The following is a 26,065-nucleotide window of genomic DNA, read 5'->3' as shown; positions in this document are numbered from 1 at the left end:
GAGCACAACCTTTCCTTTGCAGTAACTGACCATTTCACAAAATTGTGTAAATTAATGTTCTCTGACAGTGAAATAGCTTCAGGTTATTCCTGTGGAAAAACTAAAACCACCCAAATAGTAAAGAGGGCCCTTTCAGTTGAAAATAACAAAGTGGTAGTTGAAAACAAGCCAAGATTTTTTGTTTTGTCAAAACTTGCTAAAACATTACTGGTTTTGCCAAACAGCAATGCAGACAGTGAGAGGGCATTTTCTTTAGTAAAGAAAATAGCTACAGAGTTTAGGGCTGATCTTAATAAGGATACACTGTGTGCTCTTCTTTCTTTTAAAATGAATACACATTTGCATTGCTATGAACTGAAACCAAGTGCAGTTCTTTTAAAGAATGCCAAGTCTGCTACTATGGAATATACAATCTCTATGGAAATGAGATGTGCCAATGCTAGTACATCTTCATACCAAATACCATTGACCTATCATAAATCCTTTCCTTTAAAAAAAATTAAACACAAACATAAACTTGTAAACTATGAAAAAGTTTCAAAATCAATGAACATTATGAGGGGATGGGGCTATATAATCTCCATGGAGACGAGACATGCAAATGGCAATACATTTGCATACCAAATATCATGGACTTAATATAAGCATTTCATCTTAAACTGATCTAATCACAAACTAATACATGTCAACTAAGTCAAAGTTTCAAAATCAAGACCATGACTGAGAAGGCAGGGCCAAATAATCTCCATGGAAATGAGATCCTTATACAACTGCATACCAATATACATTGGCCTACCACTAATGGTTCCCCTTAAACAAACCTAATCACAAACTAATACATGTAAACTAAGCAAAAAGATTCAAAATCAATAGACCTTGACTGAGAAGGCAGGGCCAAATTATTTCCATGGACATGAGATGTGCCAATGCTGATACAATTGCATACCAAATATGACTGACCTACCACAAGTTGATCACCATAAACTAGATTAAATAACAAACTAATACATTGTTGACTCCACCAACGATGGAAACAGCATACCTATGTCTCACTTTTTGACTCCATCAAGGGGAGACAAAATCAATTAAAGAAAGTTTTATATTAAATAATCTGTATTGTATTACTATAGCAGATGCATAATTTGAACAGTGACAGAGCAAACAAACAATTCTTTGCAAAACATGTATTATTGTTTAATCATTTTCATGAATAATGTTTAAATAATCAAACTAATTGACTGATTACAAACTTTTTGCCGCCTGTATGTCTTCTCCTGGGTCAGCTGACATTGGGGGAGGGTCCACAGGAGCTACATCACTGTTGGGCATATCTGGTGTAGTGTCTTCCTCATTCTTTCCCTCTTTCTTCACTACTAAACCAACAGCTTTCACCTCAAACTAACAAAAAAATAATAAAAAAATGGTGACATAAATTATTCCATTGAATGCCTTTATCAGCTGCAGATTTATTGAATCAATTCTCAAGAAAAAAAATTCACCACATCACTTTTAGACTCAATTTTAACATTCAGTCACCTAACGGAAGGTCATTCAACATTGAGCATTGCTGATCTCAAACTCAATTAGTATTTTCTCATATTCAAAATTACCATACACATTCAAAATTTTGTAACAAAGATGTAACCTAAAAAATGTATATCAACAAATTTGATTGGTTAATAAGCTGAGATAAACAAGATTTATGATAACCCAGGATAATTTTGATGATGAAAAATTAAATGGGACAATGAAGGTGACACTGTGAGTATATAATCCCGGAGAGGGAAGAAAAAAAATTTTGTGAAAGCAAATTTACATATCTAACATTGTTGGGTTGATGTTCAGACGAGTTGTATATATATTATTACATACACAGGCAGATAAGTATTAAATAAATTATGTATCTGTAAAATGCAGAATAAGTAATACTACTAATCAATTTTTGTCACACAAACCAAAATAGTAAAAATTAAAATGTTCTAAAAAACATTTTTTGAATCATGTATTTTTTTGTAAGAAACTCAACTCTCTAATTTTCTACTATTCAAAATTACTTTTTTTTCTGCACATTTTTTTCAAAATCCACATCTAAAATGACTTATTATTTGAACCTACTTTCCACACTAGTTTATAATCATTACAGGATTCATAGTAAGGTTCAAAAACAAACATTCTGTCTTCCAGAAATCTTGTGGGATCTATATAACCTCCTCCTTTCTTCATTGTTAGATGAATGTGATTTGTACAGGGTGAGTTGGTAGCTGTTCCTATATCTACACCTGAAGAAATCTGTAATACAAAATACATAAATATCTAATAATCAAATAGGAGTGTTATTACAATTTTATAGCATCAAATAACTTGTTTTACATCTTGTATTTGAACTGTGTAGACTAATAAAACTTTACAAAGAACAGGACTTAAGACTACAAATTAACTTTCACACAAATATCAAATAGAGACGAAGAAAGTACAAATTTGACCAAAGAGGTCTTACTGTCCCAGGTTAGGGGGACGGTTGGGATCCAGCTTACATGTTTAACCCAGCCACATTATTTATGTATGTGCCTGTCCCTAGTCAGGAGCCTGTAATTCAGTGGTTGTCATTTGTTTATGTGTTACATATTTGTTTTTCGTTCTTTTTTTTTTTTTTTTTTTTTTATATAAATAAGGCCGTTAGTTTTCTTGTTTGAATTGTTTTACATTGTCATATTGGGGCCTTTTATAGCTGACTATGCGGTATGGGCTTTGCACATTGTTGTAGGCTGTATGGTGACCTATAGTTGTTAAATTTCTGTGTCATTTTAGTCTCTTGTGGACAGTTGTCTCATTGGCAATCATACCACATCTGCTTTTTTATATTTACAGTTACTCAAACCTTTTTCGAAGTCAAAAAATCTTGAACAAATTACATTCTTATAAACTAATATATAAGCCAGTACACTTCTGAACAGATTTAATGTAAAAACAACATTAACAGGCCAGTGAACTGCAACTTTGTGCATAAATTGTAAGGACAGTGAAACCTGCCCAGTCCCACACACTGGGGGACCCCAAAAAAATGTCGGATTAAGCAGGGTGTAAGAATAGACGTATTTTGGGACCATGAAAATTCGTCGGTTAAAGCAGGGTGTTAGAATACTTAGTTGCAGGATTAGACAGGTTATACTGTTTCTGTTTGAAACAGTTTTGTAATATCTATAACTAGAATTATTGTATACAAACTGAGTTTTCTATGTAGTTCTCATCATTTGGATGAAGAATTGTTGACATTGGAGAGATGTTTGTTATATAAACTTCCATATCCTTCAGTGATCCACCAGTCGTCTTTATCAGGATTTCATTAGGTCTGTCAGTCAGCATCATATAGCCAGCAAAAGGGGCTACAATCTGAAAGAGAAAGATGTTCTATCTTACATCATATAACCAGCAAAAGGGGCTACAATCTGAAAGAGAAAGGCGTTATATCTTATATCATATAACCAGCAAAAGGGACTACAATCTGAAAGAGAAAGGTGTTATATCTTACATCATATTACCAGCAAAAGGGGCTACAATCTGAAAGAGAAAGGTGTCATATCTTACATCATATAACCAGCAAAAGGGGCTTCAATCTGAAAGAGAAAGATGTTTTTTCTTACATTTATATGCCATTGCAAACTGATTGGGACCATTTTTAACCTTACTTATTGAAACATTAAGTTGCTAATACCTATATAATCACTTTATTATTAATCTTTACAACTCACTTACAATAGTAACATTTACTTCAATTACTAATACAATGCTGTTTAGCCTTAATATTGCCACTAAGGTTCTTGATTATGCTTTTAAACAATGGTTAAGTGTATCCTAATTTCGTTATGTCAAATAGAAAGTATAAAAAAATTGTGAGATGATTTATTCTAGAGTATAGAACACCAATACCCTGACCAATTCATCTATTTCCAAGTCTACACCGTCATGCCATTACTCCTGTTGGGTTTTGAGTGTGTTAGTACTTCGCGTTGTGTTCGATTAGGACTCTCAATAAATACAAGCAAGTGTATGTTTAATATTCATTCAAACAAGCAAGAATCATAAGTATAATATACATGGTAACGCAACGTCACATCTTTAGTGGCGACTGCACACATACGAACGCATAACGTTCCCACAATCCTTGACAACTCCTTACCGTGTTTCCAGCTGCTATTTCCAAGTCCACACCCTCAGACCAATACTCCTCAGCCCCACTTAACAATCTTGCTGGATAAAATCCTGTCCCTCTACAGCCATCCTTATCTAGCCTTGTCTTCCTGGGAAACTCTGGAGGAACTTTACTACCAAAAATACTGTCTAGTAATGATTTTCCTGTCTCATATCTGAAACATGTAAAATAATCAGATGTTGTTTGGGAATTACCAGTCTTAAACCTGAGACATGTACACTAACCAGATACCATATAGCTTGTTATTTTTGCAGGTGTAAAATTTCATTGAATAAGGTATACGAAATATTTTGGCAGTTATCATTTTGGCAGATTTCAAAAATTTTATCATTACCATTGCATGTGCACTTTTAAATTGGTGAGATTTATTTTGAAGATTTTGATTTATCTGTGAAAATTTACAACGCAGGAAAAAAATTACCTGTCTTATACCTGAAACATGAACAATAACCAGATATTGTTTGAGAATTACCTGTCTTAAACCTCAAACATGTACTGTGGATTCATTTTTTTATTGGTGTGTTCCAATTTTTGTGGATATTTAATTTAGAGGTTTTGAGAAATTCTGCATACCGGCCATAGGAAATTTTGTAGTTTGTTGAAATTTTAAATTCTTGATTGACACCTGTACCCACAAAATCAACTAAAACCAGTATCCAACCAATAATAATGAAAAAATAGTAAACTAACCAGATATTTTTTGGGAATTATTAACTGCATGTTTTGACTGATGCCTGATTTCTTATTATAAAGTTCCTGGTAATTTCTTACTAGAAATATTGATGTGGATAATAAATAACATCCTAACTCTATCCACTGACAAACATTGTGTTGTGTATCGGTATTCATAAATAAACTAATCTTTACCCAAAGAATTTATATTGGTGTATACAGATTTCACAAGTTAAATAATACTTTTTGTTTTGTCTGTTAATCTGCAGAAATGCAGAGACATTGCATGTAATCAAGGTTTAAAGTAAATATTTGACAGACAGCATTTTATATAAAAACTATCTTCTATAAAAAATATTATAGCTTCTTTAAAGACTTTTGAGGGAAATTTGCACAGTAAAGGTTTTCAATGGTATATCATACCCATCTTTAAGTATTGTGTGAGCTTCCTTTATAGACTTGATCACACCAAATGTTGCCTCATATGCATGAATAAATGGATCTGCTAAGCCGTCTAGATAGGAAAAAGGATTAAGGAGATCATCTATCAGGGTGGTCAATTCTTCAACTATGTCTTTTCTGACCTTACTCTGAAATAAATATAACATAAATATAATCTATACATATTTAACAAGAGATATATTCAAGCCACATAATTTCTTCCTTAATTCTTGGTTTAATAATATATCTCAGTAAGAATGTTCATTTTATCATCCCTTTAGTAACACAAGAGTGCACACGCTAAAATGTCTCGCCTTCTATACTAATCATTGATATTATGTTGATAGTCCTAAGTATAAAGCTTAGTTTTATTACAACTGTCTCATAAACTTAACATTAACCAAGATAACTAAACAAAGACCAATGTACCTTGAAAATGAGGTCAAGGTCAGATGAACCATGCCAGGCAGACATGTACAGCTAACAATGCTTCTATACAACATATATAGTTGACACATTACTAATAGTTTAAGAAAAATAGACCAAAACACAAAAACTTAACACTGTGCAATGAACCGTGAAAATGAGGTCACTGTCAAATAAAACCTGCACGACTGACATAAAGATCATAAAATATTTCCATACATTAAATATAGTTGACCTATGGCATACAGTATTAGATAAAAAGACCAAAACTCAAAAACTTAACTTTGACCACTGAACCATGAAAATGAGGTCAAGGTCAGATGACATCTGCCCGCTAGACATGAACACCTTACCATCATTCCATACAACAAATATAGTAGACCTATTGCATATAGTATGAGAAAAACAGACCAAAACACAAAAATTTAACTATAACCACTGAACCATGAAAATGAGGTCAAGGTCAGATGACACCTGCCAGTTGGACATGTACACCTTACAGTCCTTCCATACAACGAATATACTAGCCCTATTGCTTATAGTATCTGAGATATGGACTTGACCACCAAAACTTAACCTTGATCACTGATCCATGAAATGAGGTCGAGGTCAAGTGAAAACTGTCTGACAGACATGAGGACCTTGCAAGGTTTACTTAAAATAAGAGAGAATTCAACATTACAAAATATTTGAACTTTTATTTCAAGTGGTCACTGAACCATGAAAATGAGGTCAAGGACATTGGACATGTGACAGACGGAAACTTCATAACATAAAGCATCTATATACAAAGTATGAAGCATCCAGGTCTTCCACCTTCTGAAATATAAAGCTTTTAAGAAGTGAGCTAACACCGCCGCCGCCGCCGCCGCCGGATCACTATCCCTATGTCGAGCTTTCTGCAACAAAGTTGCAGGCTCGACAATAAAGCATAAAACACATATCAGTGTATTTCCCTTTAGTAACATAAAGCACAAAACACATACCATAGTGTATTTCCCTTTAGTAACACAAAGCAAAAAACGCATACCATAGTGTATTTCCCTTAAGTAACATAAAGCATAAAAAACATACCATAGTGTATTTCCCTTTAGTAACATAAAGCATAAAACACATACCAGTGTATTTCATTAGATGAAGCATAAAACACATACCAGTGTATTTCCCTTTAGTAACATAAAGCATAAAACACATACCAGTGTAATTTCCCTTTAGTAACACAAAGCATAAAACACATACCATAGTGTATTTCCCTTAAGTAACATAAAGCATAAAACACATACCATAGTGTATTTCCCTTTAGTAACATAAAGCATAAAACACATACCATAGTGTATTTCCCTTTAGTAACATAAAGCATAAAACACATACCAGTGTATTTCATTAGATGAAGCATAAAACACATACCAGTGTAATTTCCCTTTAGTAACACAAAGCATAAAACACATACCATAGTGTATTTCCCTTTAGTAACATAAAGCATAAAACACATACCAGTGTATTTCCCTTTAGTAACATAAAGCATAAAACACATACCATAGTGTATTTCATAACATGAAGCATAAAACACATACCAGTGTATTTCCCTTTAGTAACATAAAGCATAAAACACATACCATAGTGTATTTCCCTTTGGTAAACTCAGCAACAACATCTTCTTTTACATCATCAACCCACTGGTTTCCTGAATTTTTTAATTGGTCTTTAACTATTATCACCAAGTTCTCTAGTTTCACATATTCCTTTTTGATATCCCACCAATAAGGTTTCTCATCTGTAAAGTGAACATTGTAATACATTCATAATGAACTCATCATAAATACCAGTATTGAAATTTTGTATTTGCGCCAGAAGCAAGTTTTGTCTACAAAATAATGTTCTTCAAGTTTAGGCAGATAAGTTGTTGAAGATTTCTATCAACAGATCACAATTGAGTCAATAAAGTTATCAAAGGGGCATTAGCTACAAGATACATAAAAAAAAATTAATGGTGAATTATTCACTTGCAAGTGAATAATTTGACCTCATTGAAGCCTTATTCATGTGAACTTCAATTTAACCACTTAGCTAAAGATAGATTATGCATGATTGATGCGTGTTAGACTATTTATGTTAATTTTTATTGTTGTTTAAAGTCCCATAACTCTTGGAGACAAAAGAGAAATATGTCAATGTGTTGAAAAATCAGTAGACCAACATTGCTGTACACCATAAAGATTTATCCTCTGATAATCATTCAATTTAATACATTGATCAAGTTTTTTAAACAAGGCATATATGGGTAGGTCCAGATTTGGGACACCTTAGTATTTAAATGAATGTTCCATTACTCTAGATTGCCTAAAGTGAAAAACTGATAGTTTGGTAAAGTTTTAAGGGCATATTTGAGATAGTGTGCAGCATGTGGTTTTTTTTAATCTAACATATTTGGTAAAAACTAATTCCCTAATTTTTAACAATAATTGAATAAATAGATAAATGTTTACCTTTCAAGAAAAAACAAGCCTCCTGTGTCTTGTTTTTTAATTGCAGAGCTTCTTTATATGATGTATATATTCTGTAAAATATAGAAGTTTTTGCATTTCACCTAATTTTCTCACACAACATAAAACGAGAAATGTTTAAACAAAATCATAGGTTGTAGGTTATTATCAATATATATCTAACATCAAAATGAAGTAAAACTAAAGAAATTATTTCTCTTATCCCACTGCACAACAGAGAGCTATCCAAAAATGTTCTAATTTGAATACTATTGCAACATTACCATTGGATATTCACAAGATCAAAAGGATGCACATTTCCTCCATGGCAATGGCCATATTTCATTTCTTCAATACTATGCATAACTTTTCTAGTTTTTTTTGTCAACTTATTACATTTTTAAGCGTACAAAACATTGATAACAATACTTACTGGAACACACCCACACCAATCTTTATAAGTGCTGACTTTGGATTCTTTCCAATCATTCCAAACCCTTCAATTACATCCACTACTGACTTGTAAAGACGGTCAGCTAGCACAGGTAACTGTACCTCTATAATCTCTTCCAATGTCTGCAAGAAAGCAAAGTTATATCAAAGCTGGATAGAATAAATCCTTTCATCCAGTGAGCCTTCAGAGTTATGACTATACAAAAGTCAAATATGTTTTATTATTAAAGTATAGAATGTTGTTATCTATCAACAAGAAAATTGTCAAATTAACTAACCTTGATAATGTTTCTTTGACTTTCAACCGAGCCAGGAGCCTCTATATGTTCGTTAATTTTAGTTCATTTATATTTTTTCACTGAACTAGTACACATTATTTAGGGGCCAGCTGAGGTCCACCTAAAGATGCTGGATTTTCTCACTGTGTTCAAGACCAATTGGTGCCCTTGGCTGTTTTTCTGCTCTTTGGTTGGGTTGTTGTCTCTTTGACATGTTCCCCATTTCCATTCTCAATCTTATTTTTATCACTGGTCTTTCAATCTCTTGAATGTTTTTCTGCTATTGCCTTTTATAAAATAGTAGCTGAGTACTCAAAGTTTTCATCTACTCTTGTAATGTTATGTAAAATAAACAGAACTTCATAGAAACTTCTATAAAATATATTTATAACCGAGAGGAAAGTAATGGTTAGGAGATAAATCACATAGATGTAATGGTACTTACATTGTAAAAGTTCATCACATCAGTTTTAATATCATTAAATAGCTTCTGTACTTTATTGATTAAATTTTTCACTGGTTTGATGAAGGGAGGTAACTGGAGTTCATCAAATTGTCCAATTGTCTTTATTGCTTTACTTGCCCTAGATCTGAGGTCAGCAACCTGTTGAAAATACAACATTTCAATTATCAATTTATAAGTTACATGTCTGAAAACATTAAATATCCACACTATAATACTGAATTATGTGTCTTGAAGAACTTCATGACTCTCTGTCAACAGCATACATGGATTTCAACAAGACTAATATTGTGTAAGGACCTGTGTGGCATTGTGTTGTTTGGAAGAACAGCTTTTAATGCCATTGACTGGAAAACTACTACAAGTGTAAGATTTTTCAATCAGCTTAAACATTTATTGGAATAAGTTGTACAGATGGACTTTCCTTATTTATATAATTACCTTGACAGGCAGACCTTTTATATTATTACCTTGGCAGGCAGACCTTTTATATTATTACCTTGGCAGGCAGATCTTTTATATGATTACCTTAGCAGGCAGACCTTTTATATTATTACCTTGGCAGGCAGATCTTTTATATTATTACCTAGGAAGGCAGACCTTTTATATTATTACCTTGGCAGGCAGATCTTTTATATTACTACCTTGGCAGGCAGACCTTTTATACTATTACCTTGGCAGGCAGACCTTTTATACTATTACCTTGGCAGGCAGACCTTTTAAAGCTTTTACCTTTCATTATTTGTATAATCACCTTGGCAGACAGACCTTTCAAAGCTTTCACCTTTCATTATTTATATTATTACCTTGGCAGGCAGACCTTTCAAAGCTATTACCTTTCATTATTTGTATAATTACCTTGGCAGGCAGACCTTTTAAAGCTTTCACCTTTCATTATTTGTATAATTACCTTGGCAGGCAGACCTTTTAAAGCTTTCACCAAATTCTGGACGATAGTTTTGATTGAAAGTCTGCCACTGATTATATCCATAAATAAATCAATTCCTTTCTTTATACCACCAACAATGTTCTTCACAACTTTATCAAATCTCAATGCCATGTTCAGAATTTTCTTAATATCTGCCCCTTCCTAAAAAATATCAAAGATCTGCATATTGATTTGTGTTTGCTTAAGGCCAATTCATCACAAACTGCATAACCAATCAAGTTATGCCATATATGTGTTTGTTACAGCTAAAACTGGTATAATACTTATATTCAAATTATATTAATACTGTCAAAAAGATATTTTTTTTAACTGTAAAATAATAATGCAGTTACACCAAATGATATAGATTAACAGTCAAGATATGTATCTAATGTCTTTAAACACTGCTATGATATGTATTTACCTGAAATATATTAACACTGTAAGATGTTTGTCCTTTGTAACATATTCTGGCCAGGAAAAACTCCAGGTTTATACCAACTAATCCAACATGAACCATGGCATACACCTCATCATGGACACTCACTTTAAAGTGACCCCTAAGTGGTGCTGGCAAAATAGAAAATAGAGTCCAGTTGTAATCAATTTAGGCCCAAAAATATATAAAATAGTGTTATTCCTGTTTTTTTGTAATCAAAAAATAATTTATCTACTGTAATCAATACTCTTTCCATCTTTTAGTATTCAGTTATATTTGTCTTCTTGACAGTACAGAGAATATAATTACTACTTTAAGGGTGTAAAACTTCATCAACGACCCATAATAGCCTTAATTGTGTTAGAAAGTAAGATTACCAGTATCTTTGCAAACACTTATATAAATACACTTATAGTATACCAGCCTGCCTCTAAAAAAACAGATACTCTGCAGGGTGCACCTTTTACGACCGCAGTGGTCGAACCCTGAACAGTTAGGGCAAGTATGGACACAACATGCAAGCTTGATACAGCGCTGAATTTGAATTGTAATTAAGTAGTTGACACATCATAGGTTTCTGACACAGAATGAATGTTGTCTAATGAACTTAATTTTTTTTTTGCTATTGAACAATACACTATGCTGTTGAATATTAATCCCCTCAAACAAAATTTGTAAAAAAAATCTTTTTTATTTCTGAAATCTGAAATGAGAAAAATTTTACACCACTTCCCCTCACCCATATTTTTTTCACCTCCCCCATTTCCTTATCAAAAAAATAATCTCAATTCAAATTTCTAATGGATGGAATTGGCAACAAAAAATACTCATTTAGATACATCATAAAATAACAAAATATAAAATGACATACAGTCATGGTTAAAATTAATATTAATAAACAGTAACTTCTAAAAATAAATTTACAGCTACACATCTCAAGACAATCATCATTTCTTAATACATAATTTTCAAGCAATGTAAGGGAGGTAATCAAGTAATCAAACATATATGTAATTTTTAATTGGATTACCTCCCCTTCAGTGCTTTAAAATTTTCTAAATTGTCCTTTTACCAGAAAAACCCTTGTTTTCCCCCTTGTTTGTCCCTAATTGCTTAATGATTTAACCCATAACTCCCCCCCTTATAACCATCCCTTTTTAGTATGGAAACTTGTGGTATAATTTCAGAGAGATTTATACACTTAAACACAAGTTTTGGACTGAAAACTAAAAATATGCTTATTTTGGCCCCTTTTTGGCCCAAAATTCCCACACTTGGGACCAAAACCCCCATAATGAATTCAAACCTTCTACCTGTGGTATTAAACATTGTGGTACAATTTCAGAGCAATTGAAATGCTTATACACAAGTTGATATCCTGAAAGTAGAAAATTCTTGTTTTGGGGCCCCTTTTGGGCAGATAATTCCAAAACAGTAGGGACCATCATCCTCAAAATCAATCCCAACCTTCCTTTTGAGGAGTTGAACCTTTTTATAAAATTTCAAAGAGATCCATTCACTTAAACTAAAGTTATTGTCTGGAGACCAAATGTGTCTTTGGACGACGACACAGACGACGACATCATACTTTTATATGAATGCAAAAATTTTCTGCGGTCGTATAAAAACCACAGGTTAAAAGTAACAAGTTCTTTCTCTATTATACTAGTGTTAAGAAGACTTACAAATTAACAAATCCAAATAGTTCTCCATAATGACTCCAAAAGAAGCTCCAAGTGCTGCAGTCCCAATTCTCTTCTGCCAGTTAACAGCTGGGGCAGCTAATTTAAATTTCAGACCTTCCCAGAATCCCCTACGACTTCTGTGATGGGCTTGTACATCAATATCTGAGGCATAGGGATCTGTTACAGCTATACTGTTATCTGCAGATCTATAAAGAAACAAAGATGGTTTTTCAAACAGATAAATGTCTAACTTCAAGTATCACATAGATTGCACAGTATGAAAATGAGGATAATCTATCCATTCTCATAATTAGTTCAAAATATAAACAATAGCTTATGAGAAAATGACTTATCGCTGATGAAAAAATCATAAAAAATATGTTTTTAAGAAGTCTTTTAACCATGAAAACAGGGATAAGGATACCCGATGTACAAGATATATAAACTTCAGGCCATAAACCATCTGTATACCAGACAAAAGATTATGCAGTTCCTATAACTTCTGAACTATGAATCTTTAACAAAAACCTACCCATTGCATTTGCAACACCTTTGTCAGCCGAGGATTTTTATGTTATAGATTCAAGGACATTCATTCAACACATCAAATTATAGCTTCAGAATATTTTTATGTCATAAAGCATTATCCATCTGTCTAGTTGACATAAAGATAAAACTAGATGTGTCAAAGGGACAAGAATGGCCCCGTCCCAAAAAGTTGAAAAATCTGCAATTTCAATATAAACACATGTGGACACAAACATGATGGTAGTCTCACATATCAAAAATCAGCTTAAAATCTGGAGAGGAATAGAGAAAAAATCTGTATAACTGTAATTTTCAATAATTTATCAAAGTCCAAAGCCCGTAATTTCAGGGAAAATAAGCGGAGCAGAACGAAACTTAAGCTCGACCTATAACTCATCATGGTTAACTCACATACCAAAAATTATGTGATTTTCAACAATTTCTCAAAGTCAAAAGCCCGTAATTTCTGCAAAAATTTGTGGAGCGGAACGAAACTTAAACTTGATCTGTAACTTATAATGGTTAACTCACATACTAAAAATCAGCCCAATATCTGAAGGCGTTTAGAAAAAAAAAATCTGTATAATGGTTTGTTGCGGAATGACGGAATGACGGAATTTCGGACAAGGGTAAAACTATATGGCACCGACAACTTCGTTGCGGGGCCATAAAAACCTTACAAAAATCACGTGTGACTTTTTTTTTCTACACAAATATTCTACAGACTAAGCCATTGACATTTTACACATCTTTTACTAAAACAATTCACCTACAAATGTGTAACTTACTGTTTGAACTTTGTATGAATCTAATTATCTTTTATTGTCAAGAGAAATGGCTCCATGCTATGGATGTGCTTGGTACAACAGTAGAACCATGTCTGATTCTAAAATCTTGTAAACAAGGAGAATCAACCTTAGACTTTAGGTGTGCCTTATACAACAGTAGAACCTTGTTTGAATTAAATACTTAAGAAATAATTCCTTCATGTTATGCTCTATGCTCATTTTAACATGGGTCGGCATTATATTTGTTGATATTTTACACTGAGCGTTAGGCATTATATTTGTCAATATTTTACACTGAGCATTAGCGAGGTGTAAAATATATCGACAAATATAATGCCTACCCCTGTTAAAATGAGCATAGAGCATGACATGAACGAATTATTTTGATTCTAATAGGACAAATAAGGTATTTTTAGAGGTCGAGGCATACAAGAATACTTCAGGAATGTTTGGCTGTACCAATTTACTCCAAAATAAATGTGTACAAAAAATACCAGAAAAAGGGTTGCGCAATAGAATTATGAAAGAAACAGATTTAAAAAAACTTTTGATCAACAATTTTAACATTCAATATTCTAAAATAGAACAATTAGATGTCAAACAACAAGTTTTTGTTTCTGTTCAGAGATTTCTTTACGTTCTTTAAATGTGCCTAGAATATTAGTAGAGCTCTGTCAGAAACTAATTTCTTTTATTAAGAGAGATGATCAACAACTCTCAAATATGAATGTTCCTAGCATATAAATAGATTTGTCTGATACTCATACTTGTTGTTAAGAGGAGTTACAACTCTGAACTGTAGATGTGTATATAGTATATAAATACAGCTTTGTGTATACTAATACCTTTTATCGAGAGGAGTAACAATCCTGGACTTTGGATGTGTTTGGTATATAAATAGAGCCTGGTCTATACTAATACCTTTTATTGAGAGGTATGACAACCCTGGACTTTGGATGTGCTTAGTACATCAATAGAGCCTGGTCTATACTAATACCTTTTATTGAGAGGAGTAACAACCCTGGACTTTGGATGTGCTTGGTACATCAGTAAAGCTTCATATCGGACATTTTCATCTTCATCATATAAAGCTGACTGTAACATGGCATCCGCAGCCTATTGACAAAAAAAGTCTATATGTGTTAAAGAAGACGTCATTATTTATACTGAAATATAAGGCTTACATTTTTAAATGAAGAGACGTTGTGAGCAAGTTGATTTACCCAACACACCCTATATATAGGTGAAAATGTTATAAGGATTTAAAAATCAGTAGGGATCTTCATCTCATTCTATATGTGACCATATATCCAAGTAAAGTTGCAATTGCATACTGTGGATACATTTATTTTCTGATACCAAATTTCATGGATTAGGGAAACCTATGTGTGGATGATTAATTTTGTGACAAAGTCTAATACAAACCTATGGAAACTTTGTTATTCATTGAACATTTCCTGGTTCACCTGTGCCAACATTAAAGATACAAGCAAGGCCTAAAAAATGTTTTCAGAACACCAATTTAAGAACAAACAAAAACTTATGAAGCACATGAGAAAATGAACAACAGTCTTTAAATGCAACAATAGTATGGAAATAAACTACCACACATTTTTTTAAGAAAAGCAAAAAAAGTACAAATGCATAAAATCATAATATAAAAGACAAAAGTGAGATCCCACACAAAAAAATGTCCTATTATTTACCTTAAAATTGATATTTGTCTTAAAAAATATCACCAAGTTACTACATGACCCATTATATTAAAAAAAAATTACCATAACTGGCATAACTGTCATAAGATGCAGAAATATATGAAGCTTTATTATTTACTTGGCAATAACTTAATTTTTTTTTCAAATTGTTTTCATTTTCTGTTTGGTTGAACACAAAGGCTAATTTTTACAATTTTACTTTGGATAGAGAGCATATAGCAAGCTTTTCCAGTAATATATTGGGTGTATTCTTATCAGAAATTAAAAATGAGACTGAAAAATATTATAGGCAAATAGGCAAATAAATTTCAAACATTTATACATCTTATTATATATATTTTATCAAACTTGCTAATAAAGTGACTTGGAAATATTTTTTGGGAAAAATAATGATTTTAGTTGAAATGATAGGACATTTTTTAAGTGGGAATCAACTTTTGTCCACCAACTGTAGCTTACCATTTGATGCTGGTATTTTCTCAGAGCATGCACACCAGCTCTTTTAATCCATGGTGAATTAGTAGAGTTAATATGAGAGAATATTACATCATATGAAGCATCCATTCGAGCATTTCCTAATGTCTCTAGTAGAACGACATGTGTGTGATCATACTGCTCCTTCTCTATATCAGTTTGAATGGAACGCTTAGTTTTGTAAGTCCATGGATCTGAAACATTTTAAGGAGCATCTTATTTTGCCATTTTTGAAAACCCGCTACTGATGGATGATAGATGCTCTTAGAGGAAATATGTCTCTTTTGTGCTTGTACAAAATTTTGAGATGTTAATAAACATACAACTTACCCTGTTTACCCTATCTGTCCTGTTTGTTCAACATTAGCTAAGATGTTTCAAATGAGACAAATCAAATGTGAAAAAAGTCAAATTCTCTAATTTTGGGGCTATTTTCATATTTCTTGATCAGTGTGAGAAAAATATTCTCCTCACTGGTGAAATATCTGTTCTCGGCAAACGATTAGTAAAGTTTTCTTCTGAATTTTCCTTTTGTGACGTCATGAAAAAAGAGGACCATGCCTGATGAATTCACATAAAAAGAACATGACTTTCTTCAAATCTTTGAAAATGAAGGATAAAAATCATTAGAGAAATATAGATTCCTACACTGCAACAAGTGTATTACGATATTTCTCCACTCGAGACAGTTAAATTTTATTATTTAAAGCGCGAGGCTTGCCGAGCTCTTTAAATAACTAAAATTTAACTGTCGAGAGTGGAGAAATATCGTAATACACGAGTTATAGTGTAGGAATCTGTTTCTCTAATGATTTTTATCCTTCTTTTTCAAAGATTTTCAGAAACTTGTGTTCTTTATATGCGACGTCATCAGGCATGGTCGCCTTTTTTCATGACGTCACAATAGGAAAATTCAAGAGAAAACAAAACATTTAGACGTCATAATCAAATTTCGACTAATCATTTGCCGAGAACAGATTTTTCACTAGTGAGGAGAAATATTTTTCTCACACCGGTCAGGAAATGTGAAAATAGCACAAAAATTAGAGAAACAGATTTCACCACTATAAGTCGTGTATTATGATATTTAAAAATATAGTTATATTTTCATTATTTAAAAAGCTCGGCAAGCCTCATGCTTTAAAATTAAAATTTAACTGTGTCAAGTGGAGTGATATCAGTACACACTTCTTGCATTGGTGGGATCTATATGTCTCTTTGTAAAATTGTTTATACTTTTATAATAAAGGAAAATTTTACCATGCAGTCCTATCAAACTATGAACTTTGTCTATAATATCTGTTGCCCTTTCTATCTGTCCACCTCTGGCCAGTTTGTGCACAACGGAACCAAGTGCCAATAGTACCCTGTTATAGAGATCTCCAGTATAAAGATACTGAGGAAACTTCTCTTGGTGGAAACACAGGTCAACCATACCATTTATTATACTCTGAAATTAAAAATTACATATTGTTTTAATATAACAGACTGAAATAAAATTGAGAATGAAAATAGGGAATATGTCAAAGAAACAACCAGACCAAAGAGCAGACAACAGCTGAAGGCTACCAATGGGTCTTCAACTCAGTGTGAAAATCCCTCGCCCAGAGGTGGTCCTCAGCTAATCCCTAATTAAAATTGTGTATTCGTTTAGTGAGAATGGACGTCATACTAAACTCCAAAACAAATAAATGAACTAAAATTTAAAAACATACAAGACCAACAAAGGCCAGAGTCACCTGACTTTGGATAGGCACACAATATGGCTGGGTTAAGCATGTTTTGTGAGATCTCAACCCTCCCTCATACCTCTAGCCAATGTAGAATAATGAACACATAGCAATATGCAAAGTTCAACTCATTATGAACACTTCAAATAATTCTACAAATAATATTTCTTTTTTATGAATATTTAGTTGCAGTGGAGGAAAGTATATGATACAAATTTATTTATGAAAATATTTTTTATGAGGGGGATAGTCATGCAATACAAGCCTCATTATCAAAAATTACCTCATCAGAAGAATCATCATATCCTGAAACATGTGACACAAGCCTCATTATCAATAATTACCTCATCAGAAGAATCATCATATCCTGAAACATGTGACACAAGCCTTATTATCAATAATTACCTCATCAGGAGAATCGTCATATCCTGAAACATGTGACACAAGCCTCATTATCAATAATTACCTCATCAGCAGAATCATCATATCCTGAAACATGTGACACAAGCCTCATTATCAATAATTACCTCATCAGGAGAATCGTCATATCCTGAAACATGTGACACAAGCCTCATTATGAAACTCTCCTGTGGTTTAGGATTTCTGATAATCATGTTTGTCAGAAGTCCCTGCACATGGTTGTTCGACAGAACTGCAAAGGCATCTATCATTATCTCTATACTTTCCTTGGCTTTCTTGGAGCTAAAGCAAAAGTACAAAAGCAATATTAAACTACTATTTTTACTATTCAATGGTAAATATTTGCATAATGTGTATGAGAATGAATGACTTACACGATTTTTAGTACAACTAAAGTATCCCTTAACTATGTTTGAATTACTTATACAGGTCTGGATTATAAAAACTACCCCTTAGTTATGTTTGAATGATTAATTCAAGTTTGAGTACATTGAAGTATCCCTTAGCTATATTTGAATGACATATACAGGTTTGGGTAAAATAAAGTATCCCTTAGTTATGTTTGAATGACTTACACAGGTTTATAAGTATAATAAAATATCCCTTAGCTACATTTTAATGACTTGCACAGGTTTGAGTACAATAAAGTATCCCTTAGCTATGTTTGAATGACTTACACAGGTTTAAGTATAATAAAGTATCCCTTAGCTATGTTTGAATGACTTACACAGGTTTAAGTATAATAAAGTATCCCTTAGCCTCATTTTAATGACTTACACAGGTTTGAGTACAATAAAGTATCCCTAGCTAAGTTTAAATGACTTACACAGGTTTGATATAATAAAGTATCCCTTAGCTATGTTTAAATGACTTACACAGGTTTAAGTATAATAAAGTATCCCTTAGCTATGTTTGAATGACTTACACAGGTTTAAGTATAATAAAGTATCCCTTAGCCTCATTTTAATGACTTACACAGGTTTGAGTACAATAAAGTATCCCTAGCTAAGTTTAAATGACTTACACAGGTTTGATATAATAAAGTATCCCTAAGCTATGTTTAAATGACTTACACAGGTTTAAGTATAATAAAAGTATCCCTAAGCTCTGTTTAAATGACTTACACAGGTTTAAGTATAATAAAGTATCCCTTAGCTATGTTATCAAGTTCTTCATCAGAAAGACTTCCTGTAGCTTCCACCAATTCATGAAAACATGTTAGAACTTTTCTTGATCCTGAAAATAAAATGCATTTAATTAAGCTCTCATAGTGTTATAGCTCGTGCCATTCAACAGTTGTTTCATTGTTTGATTTTTCTCTCAATCAGATAAATTGTTTAAAAATACATAAAGCATAACATTTTAGCAAAAAGGAAAGAATAGACAAGAAATTTAACAAAATTTGAACTGGCATTTCTTATAAAACTATGAAAAATATATCTTTGCATTAATTGACATTAAATAAAACATCCTGGAATTACTGTACATCAGTGAACCCATATAACTAACCTTGCCCTGGTTCATGATCTCATATAACTAACTTTGCTCTGGTTCATGATCCTATATAACTAACTTTGCTCTGGTTCATGATCCTATGTAACTAACCTTGCTCCGGTTCATGAACCCATGTAACTAACCTTGTTCAGGTTCATCTCTAATACAATCCACACTGTCTTTGATGATTTCTTTTAACTCCTTAATAGTCTTATCAGAATGAGCTGCCTTGTCATACTGGTAAAAAAGACATAAGATTATACAAGAAATGTACTTGTAAACTAGGTCGCTCACCTTGGTCTATGTGAATATAAAACAAAGGACGCAGATGGATTCATGACAAAATTGTGTTTTGGTGATGGTGATGTGTTTGTAAATCTTACTTTACTGAACATTCTTGCTGCTTACAATTATCTCTATCTATAATGAACTTGGCCCAGTAGTTTCAGAGGAGAAGATTTTTGTAAAAGATAACTAAGATTTACGAAAAATGGTTCAAAATTGACTATAAAGGGCAATAACTCCTAAAGGGGTCAACTGACCATTTCAGTCATGTTGACTTACGTGTAAATCTTACTTTGCTGAACATTATTGCTGTTTACAGTTTATCTCTATCTATAATAATATTCAAGATAAATAACCAAAAACAGCAAAATTTCCTTAAAATTACCAATTCAGGGGCAGCAACCCAACAACAGGTTGTTCGATTCATCTGATGATTTCACAGCAGATAGATCTTGACCTGATAATCAATTTTACTTCATGTCAGATTTGCTCTAAATGCTTTGGTTTTTGAGTTATAAGCCAAAAACTGAATTTTACCCCTATGTTCTATTTTTAGCTGTGGTGGCCATCTTGGTTGGTTGGCCGGGTCACGTCACACATTTTTTAAACTAGATACCCCAATGATGATTGTGGCCAAGTTTGGTTTAATTTGGCCCAGTGGTTTCAGAGGAGAAGATTTTTGTAAGAGATAACTAAGATTTACGAAAAATGGTTAAAAATTTACTATAAAGGGCAATAACTCCTAAAGGGGTCAACTGACCATTTCAGTCATGTTGACTTATTTGTAAATCTTACTTTGCTGAACATTATTGCTGTTTACAGTTTATCTCTATCTATAATAATATTTAAGATAAATAACCAAAAACAGCAAAATTTCCTTAAAATTACCAATTCAGGGGCAGCAACCCAACAACAGGTAGTCCGATTCATCTGTAAATTTCAGGGCAGATAGATCTTGACCTGATAATCAATTTTACCCCCATTTCAGATTTGCTCTAAATGCTTTGGTTTTTGAGTTATAAGCCAAAAAACTAAATTTTACCCCTATGTTCTATTTTTAGCTGTGGCGGCCATCTTGGTTGGTTGGCCGGGTCACGCCACACATTTTTTAAACTTGATACCCCAATTGTGATTGTGGCCAAGTTTGGTTTAATTTGGCCCAGTAGTTTCAGAGGAGAAGATTTTTGTAAAAGATTACTAAGATTTACGAAAAATGGTTAAAAATTGACTATAAAGATCAATAACTCCTAAAGGGGTCAACTGACCATTTCGGTCATGTTGACTTATTTGTAAATCTTACTTTGCTGAACATTATTGCTGTTTACAGTTTATCTCTATCTATAATAATATTCAAGATAATAACCAAAAACAGCAAAATTTCCTTAAAATTACCAATTCAGGGGCAGCAAACCAACAACGGGTTGTCCCATTCATCTGAAAATTCCAGGGCAGATTGATCTTGACCTGATAAACAATTTTACCTCATGTCAGAAATGCTCTAAATGCTTTGGTTTTTGAGTTGTAAGCCAAAAACTGCATTTTACCCCTATGTTCTATTTTTAGCCATGGCGGCCATCTTGGTTGGTTGGTCAGGTCACGCCACACATTTTTTAAACTAGATACCCCAAGTTTGGTTTAATTTGGCCCAGTAGTTTCAGAGGAGAAGATTTTTGTAAAAGTTAACGGAGACGGACGACGATGGACGCAGGACGACGACGGACGACGCAGGACGCCGGACGCAAAGTGATGGGAAAAGCTCACTTGGCCCTTCGGGCCAGGTGAGCTAAAAAAGACATAAGGACATAAACTATTTACACTTTGAGTATTTAGCTGAATTTTGTCTCCTAATGTCTTTAGATCTGCTCTAAATGTTCTCTACAATCATTCCATACACCAGATATTGTTGCCTTTTTGCTCTGACAAACCAACCTAACCACAAAAACTTTATAATGCCAAAAGTGTACACCTTATCAATATTTTCTTAAAAGTTCATCTTTTGAGGTTAAAAATTCATAGGAAGAAATGTTTATTGTTCAAAATGATACATACAGTGGTTGCATGTATTCCGTCAATAAAAAAATGTTAATTGTTCAAAAAAATACATACAGTAGTTGCATGTAGACTGGCATTCACAACTTTATATACTGGTCTGAATTGAACTTCTTTCACAGTCTGTCTTGTAAGAAATTTTAATTCACCATGATTTGTAGCATTCATTGTTGGATAATCTGAAAATGAAGGTAGACATGAGTGGTTTTCTTTCACTTCTGTAAAGGTACATATTTTCACTAGCTATTTATTTAAAATGAATGTAAATCTTTGCAAAATCATCAAATCCGGATTCTCTCTTATAGATACAAATATGCACACAAAAATCGAAAAATAATTCATTATAATTTACTGAAATTTACTGAAAAATCGTAAATGACTCATATTATGTAATGAGGGTGGGGTTCTGAAATTCAGAGCTTAAAAACACCTGATCCCAACGTCCCGTAAAAGGTCCTGTCCCCCCATGTTATGTATCAGCCAATTGTCCTGAAAATGTGTGAAGTATTGGATGTTAACCAAATCAATCAATCAATCAAATAACTTATAAAATTGACAACTATTACTTGAAGATATTTTAGTTTAAACTTATTTATTTATTAATAGTGGATTGGGAAACAAGTTTTCCAACTTATATTACCCCCGTAATCCCTTTTCACTTGCGGGTGCCAGTGCTGCCTTGTAGCAGCATTAGCCTGCTCTTTTTCGAAATCTACAAGGGTGTCTTTTATGTGCAAGAGATATGGCTCTCTCTTAACACAGGTCAGCCATTTATCGTCCCCTTCCGATAGACTATCATCGTTTCCTCAAGACATGATACTTGCAAATGGTGTCAAGGGAGAGCCAAAAATTCAGTCCCTGAAATTTTTATCCCGGAACGGGAATCGAACCAGGAACCTTTCGATTACTTGAAGATGTTGACTTACTAATAGAACTGAAGTCATTAACAGCCTTAAACTTTCTCATGTTGTGGTATGGATCAAAGCTGGAAAATATATTTGGCATATCAGAATATAGACATACAATCACTTATTCACAAAGTTTTCTAGACAAGTATTTTTTATTTCTTAAATTGTTTGAGATGTAAAATATTCAAAAATTTGTAATTTTAATTATCTACAAATCGTTATGCATCATTTGATTCTTTTAGAAATTAATTCATGTTATACATATGGTGCTTGAAATATGAAGTCACTGCCTCAGTATTTTGAGTATTACATCCTGTCTAGTTAAAAAAAAAAGGACAAACATCGATCCAAAAAGCATTTCATAAAATCATAAGGTTAAGAAACACTATCTTTGATTTTTCTCAACATAGAATTCAGAATAAAAAAGATAATGACTGAACAGGCGAGTAAAATTTTACCAAAATTTCCATGACAACTTTACACTAATTACAACAAATCTAACGAAATTATCTTGTAGTTTCTTTGGTATTTTTTATGGTTCATAAAAACAGAAACATCTTGGGTTTTTTATGTTTTGTTATGTAATCAAGCTGTTAGTTTTCATTTGTGAATTGTGTCATATTTTGTCATGTCATGGTCTTTTATGGCTGACTATACGTCATGGTATTCCCTCATGGTTGAAGGTCATATGGTAGTGACCTTTAGTTGCTTACATACAAGTCATTAGGACTCTGCAGGTGGATAGTTGTCTCATTAACATTGACCATCATAGCATATCTCCTAATTATTGTATACATATATGGTATATATGATAATTTTGGTTTGGTTTAAAAAATTGAAATATATAGAACAAACAAGTGTTCTAAATATTGGCTATAATATCAAATATATACATACTCTGGTGAAATTTTAGGGGATAAAAAATCCTCTTCAACAAGTACTCTATGAATGGTTCCTAGGTCATGATCAAAATGCAAAGTCTAAAACCAAAACAATTAACTTGTTACTTGATAACATAATTATAACATTAATATAAATATAAACATTTTTAAGTTACAAGAATCAACAAGAATTCAAACCATGGCCATCATACCTAATCAATATGACCCATCTTAGCTTTAAATAATTTTTGAATCCTCAAAAAGAAGTCTCAACCTGTCATGCCTGTTAGCTGCTTTAAAATAACCAACAGATTAATGATTGAAAAAATTAACCAATAAATGGTGTTTAATGCCATTTTTTATCATTCTAGGCTATAACATGATGGCAAGCAGAAGCCCCTGGAGCATGTGGAGAGAACCACAAAACTAGATGCTCTAAAGAGCCTGTGTCTCTCACCTTGGTATATGTGAATATTAAACAAAGGACGCAGATAGATTCATGACAAAATTGTGTTTTGGTGATGGTGATGTGTTTGAACATCTTACTTTACTGAACATTCTTGCTGCTTACAATTATCTCTATCTATAATGAACTTGGCCAAGTAGTTTCAGTGGAAAATGTAAGTAAAAATTTACAAATTTTATGAAAATTTTTAAAAATTGACTATAAAGGACAATAACTTCTTAGGGGGTCTATTGACCATTTCAGTCATGTTGACTTATTTGTAAATCTTACTTTTCTGAACGATAATTGCTGTTTACAGGTTATCTCTATCTACAACAGTATTCAAGATAACCAAAAACAGCAAAATTTCCTTAAAATTACCAATTCAGGGGCAGCAACCTAATAACCAGTTGTCTAATTCATCTGAAAATTTTAGAGCAGATAGATCTGGACTTGATAAACAATTTCTCCCACTGTCAGATTTGCTCTAAATGCTTTGGTTTTTAAGTTATAAGCCCAAAACTGCATTTTACCCCTATGTTCTATTTTTAGCCATGGCGGCCATCTTGGTTGGTTGGCCAGGTCACTGGACACAATTTTTAAACTAGATACCCCAATGATGATTGTGGCCAAGTTTGATTTTATTTGGTCCAGTAGTTTCAGGAGAAGATTTTTGTAAAAGATAACTAAGATTTACGAAAAATGGTAAAAAATTGACTATAAAGGGCAATAACTCCAAAAGGGGTCAACTGACCATTTTGGACCTGTTGACTTATTTGTAAATCTTTCTTTGCTGAAAAATTTTTCTATTTACAGTTTATCTCTATCTATAATAATATTCAAGAAAATAACCAAAAATAGCAAAGATTTCCTTAAAATTACCAATTCAGGGGCAGCAACCTAACAACGGGTTGTCCGATTCATCTGAAAATTTCAGGGCAGTTAGATCTTGACCTAATAAACAATTTTACCTCATGTCAGATTTGCTCTTATTGCTTTGGTTTTTGAGTTATAAGCCAAAAACTGCATTTTACCTCTATGTTCTATTTTTAGCCATGGCAGCCATCTTGGTTGGTTGGCCGGGTCACCAGACACAATTTTTAAACTAGATACCCTTATGATTTTGGCCTTATTTGGTTAAATTTGGCCAAGTACTTTCAGAGGAGAAGATTTTTGTAAAAGATAACTAAGATTTACGAAATATGGTTAAAAATTGACTATAAAGGGCAATAACTCCTAAAGGGGTCAACTGACCATTTTGGACCTGTTGACTTATTTGTAAATCTTACTTTGCTGAACATTTTTTCTATTTACAGTTTATCTCTATCTATAATAATATTCAAGAAAATAACCAAAAATAGCAAAAATTTCCTTAAAATTACCAATTCAGGGGCAGCAACCTAACAACGGGTTGTCCGATTCATCTGAAAATTTCAGGGCAGTTAGATCTTGACCTGATAAACAATTTCACCCCTGTCATATTTGCTCTAAATGCTTTGGTTTTTGAGTTATAAGCCAAAAACTGCATTTTACCCCTTTGTTCTATTTTTAGCCATGGCGGCCATGTTTTTTGTGAAATGGGAATTAAAACACAAACTTTATTCTAGATACCCTAGGAATCAATCAGATGAAGTTTGGTTTAAATTGGTTCAGTAGTTTCAGAGAAGAAGACCTTTGAAATAGTTTACGACAACGACGACGGACGACGACGGACGCCAAGTGATGGCAAAAGCTCACTTTTCCTTTTAGGAAAGGTGAGCTAAAAAACACATGATATACCCTTGTAACCTTTGTAATATAAGTAAACGTAACAGGAATCAAGATTTCCTTGTTCATTGCTATCTAATATCTCTATAAAACAATCACAAAA

At 32.8% G+C, this 26,065-nt stretch overlaps 1 protein-coding gene across 1 annotated transcript in view; it reads right to left on the bottom strand.

Moving 5' to 3' along the window:
* The window catches only part of LOC143062603 (uncharacterized), a 142,496-nt gene that overhangs the window by 104,113 nt on the left and 12,318 nt on the right, over positions 1-26,065 (bottom strand). Inside the window, exons 7-27 of the mRNA XM_076234267.1 lie at positions 23,767-23,849; positions 22,888-22,946; positions 22,019-22,140; positions 19,771-19,864; positions 19,258-19,369; positions 18,241-18,415; positions 17,244-17,433; positions 15,969-16,177; positions 14,792-14,910; positions 12,479-12,684; positions 10,779-10,924; positions 10,337-10,516; positions 9,409-9,567; positions 8,666-8,808; positions 8,236-8,306; positions 7,366-7,523; positions 5,306-5,472; positions 4,178-4,364; positions 3,226-3,390; positions 2,116-2,289; positions 1,251-1,398 (exon numbers count right to left, since the gene is read on the bottom strand). Coding sequence (XP_076090382.1) covers positions 1,251-1,398; positions 2,116-2,289; positions 3,226-3,390; positions 4,178-4,364; positions 5,306-5,472; positions 7,366-7,523; positions 8,236-8,306; positions 8,666-8,808; positions 9,409-9,567; positions 10,337-10,516; positions 10,779-10,924; positions 12,479-12,684; positions 14,792-14,910; positions 15,969-16,177; positions 17,244-17,433; positions 18,241-18,415; positions 19,258-19,369; positions 19,771-19,864; positions 22,019-22,140; positions 22,888-22,946; positions 23,767-23,849 — 3,067 coding nt within the window. The remainder of the gene's footprint in view (positions 1-1,250; positions 1,399-2,115; positions 2,290-3,225; positions 3,391-4,177; positions 4,365-5,305; positions 5,473-7,365; positions 7,524-8,235; positions 8,307-8,665; positions 8,809-9,408; positions 9,568-10,336; positions 10,517-10,778; positions 10,925-12,478; positions 12,685-14,791; positions 14,911-15,968; positions 16,178-17,243; positions 17,434-18,240; positions 18,416-19,257; positions 19,370-19,770; positions 19,865-22,018; positions 22,141-22,887; positions 22,947-23,766; positions 23,850-26,065) is intronic.

Source organism: Mytilus galloprovincialis, chromosome 2 (genome assembly GCF_965363235.1).
Source record: "Mytilus galloprovincialis chromosome 2, xbMytGall1.hap1.1, whole genome shotgun sequence".
NCBI lineage: Eukaryota > Metazoa > Mollusca > Bivalvia > Mytilida > Mytilidae > Mytilus > Mytilus galloprovincialis.
Note: the sequence above shows the minus strand (reverse complement) of the source record. Positions and strands in the feature narration are given on the sequence as shown.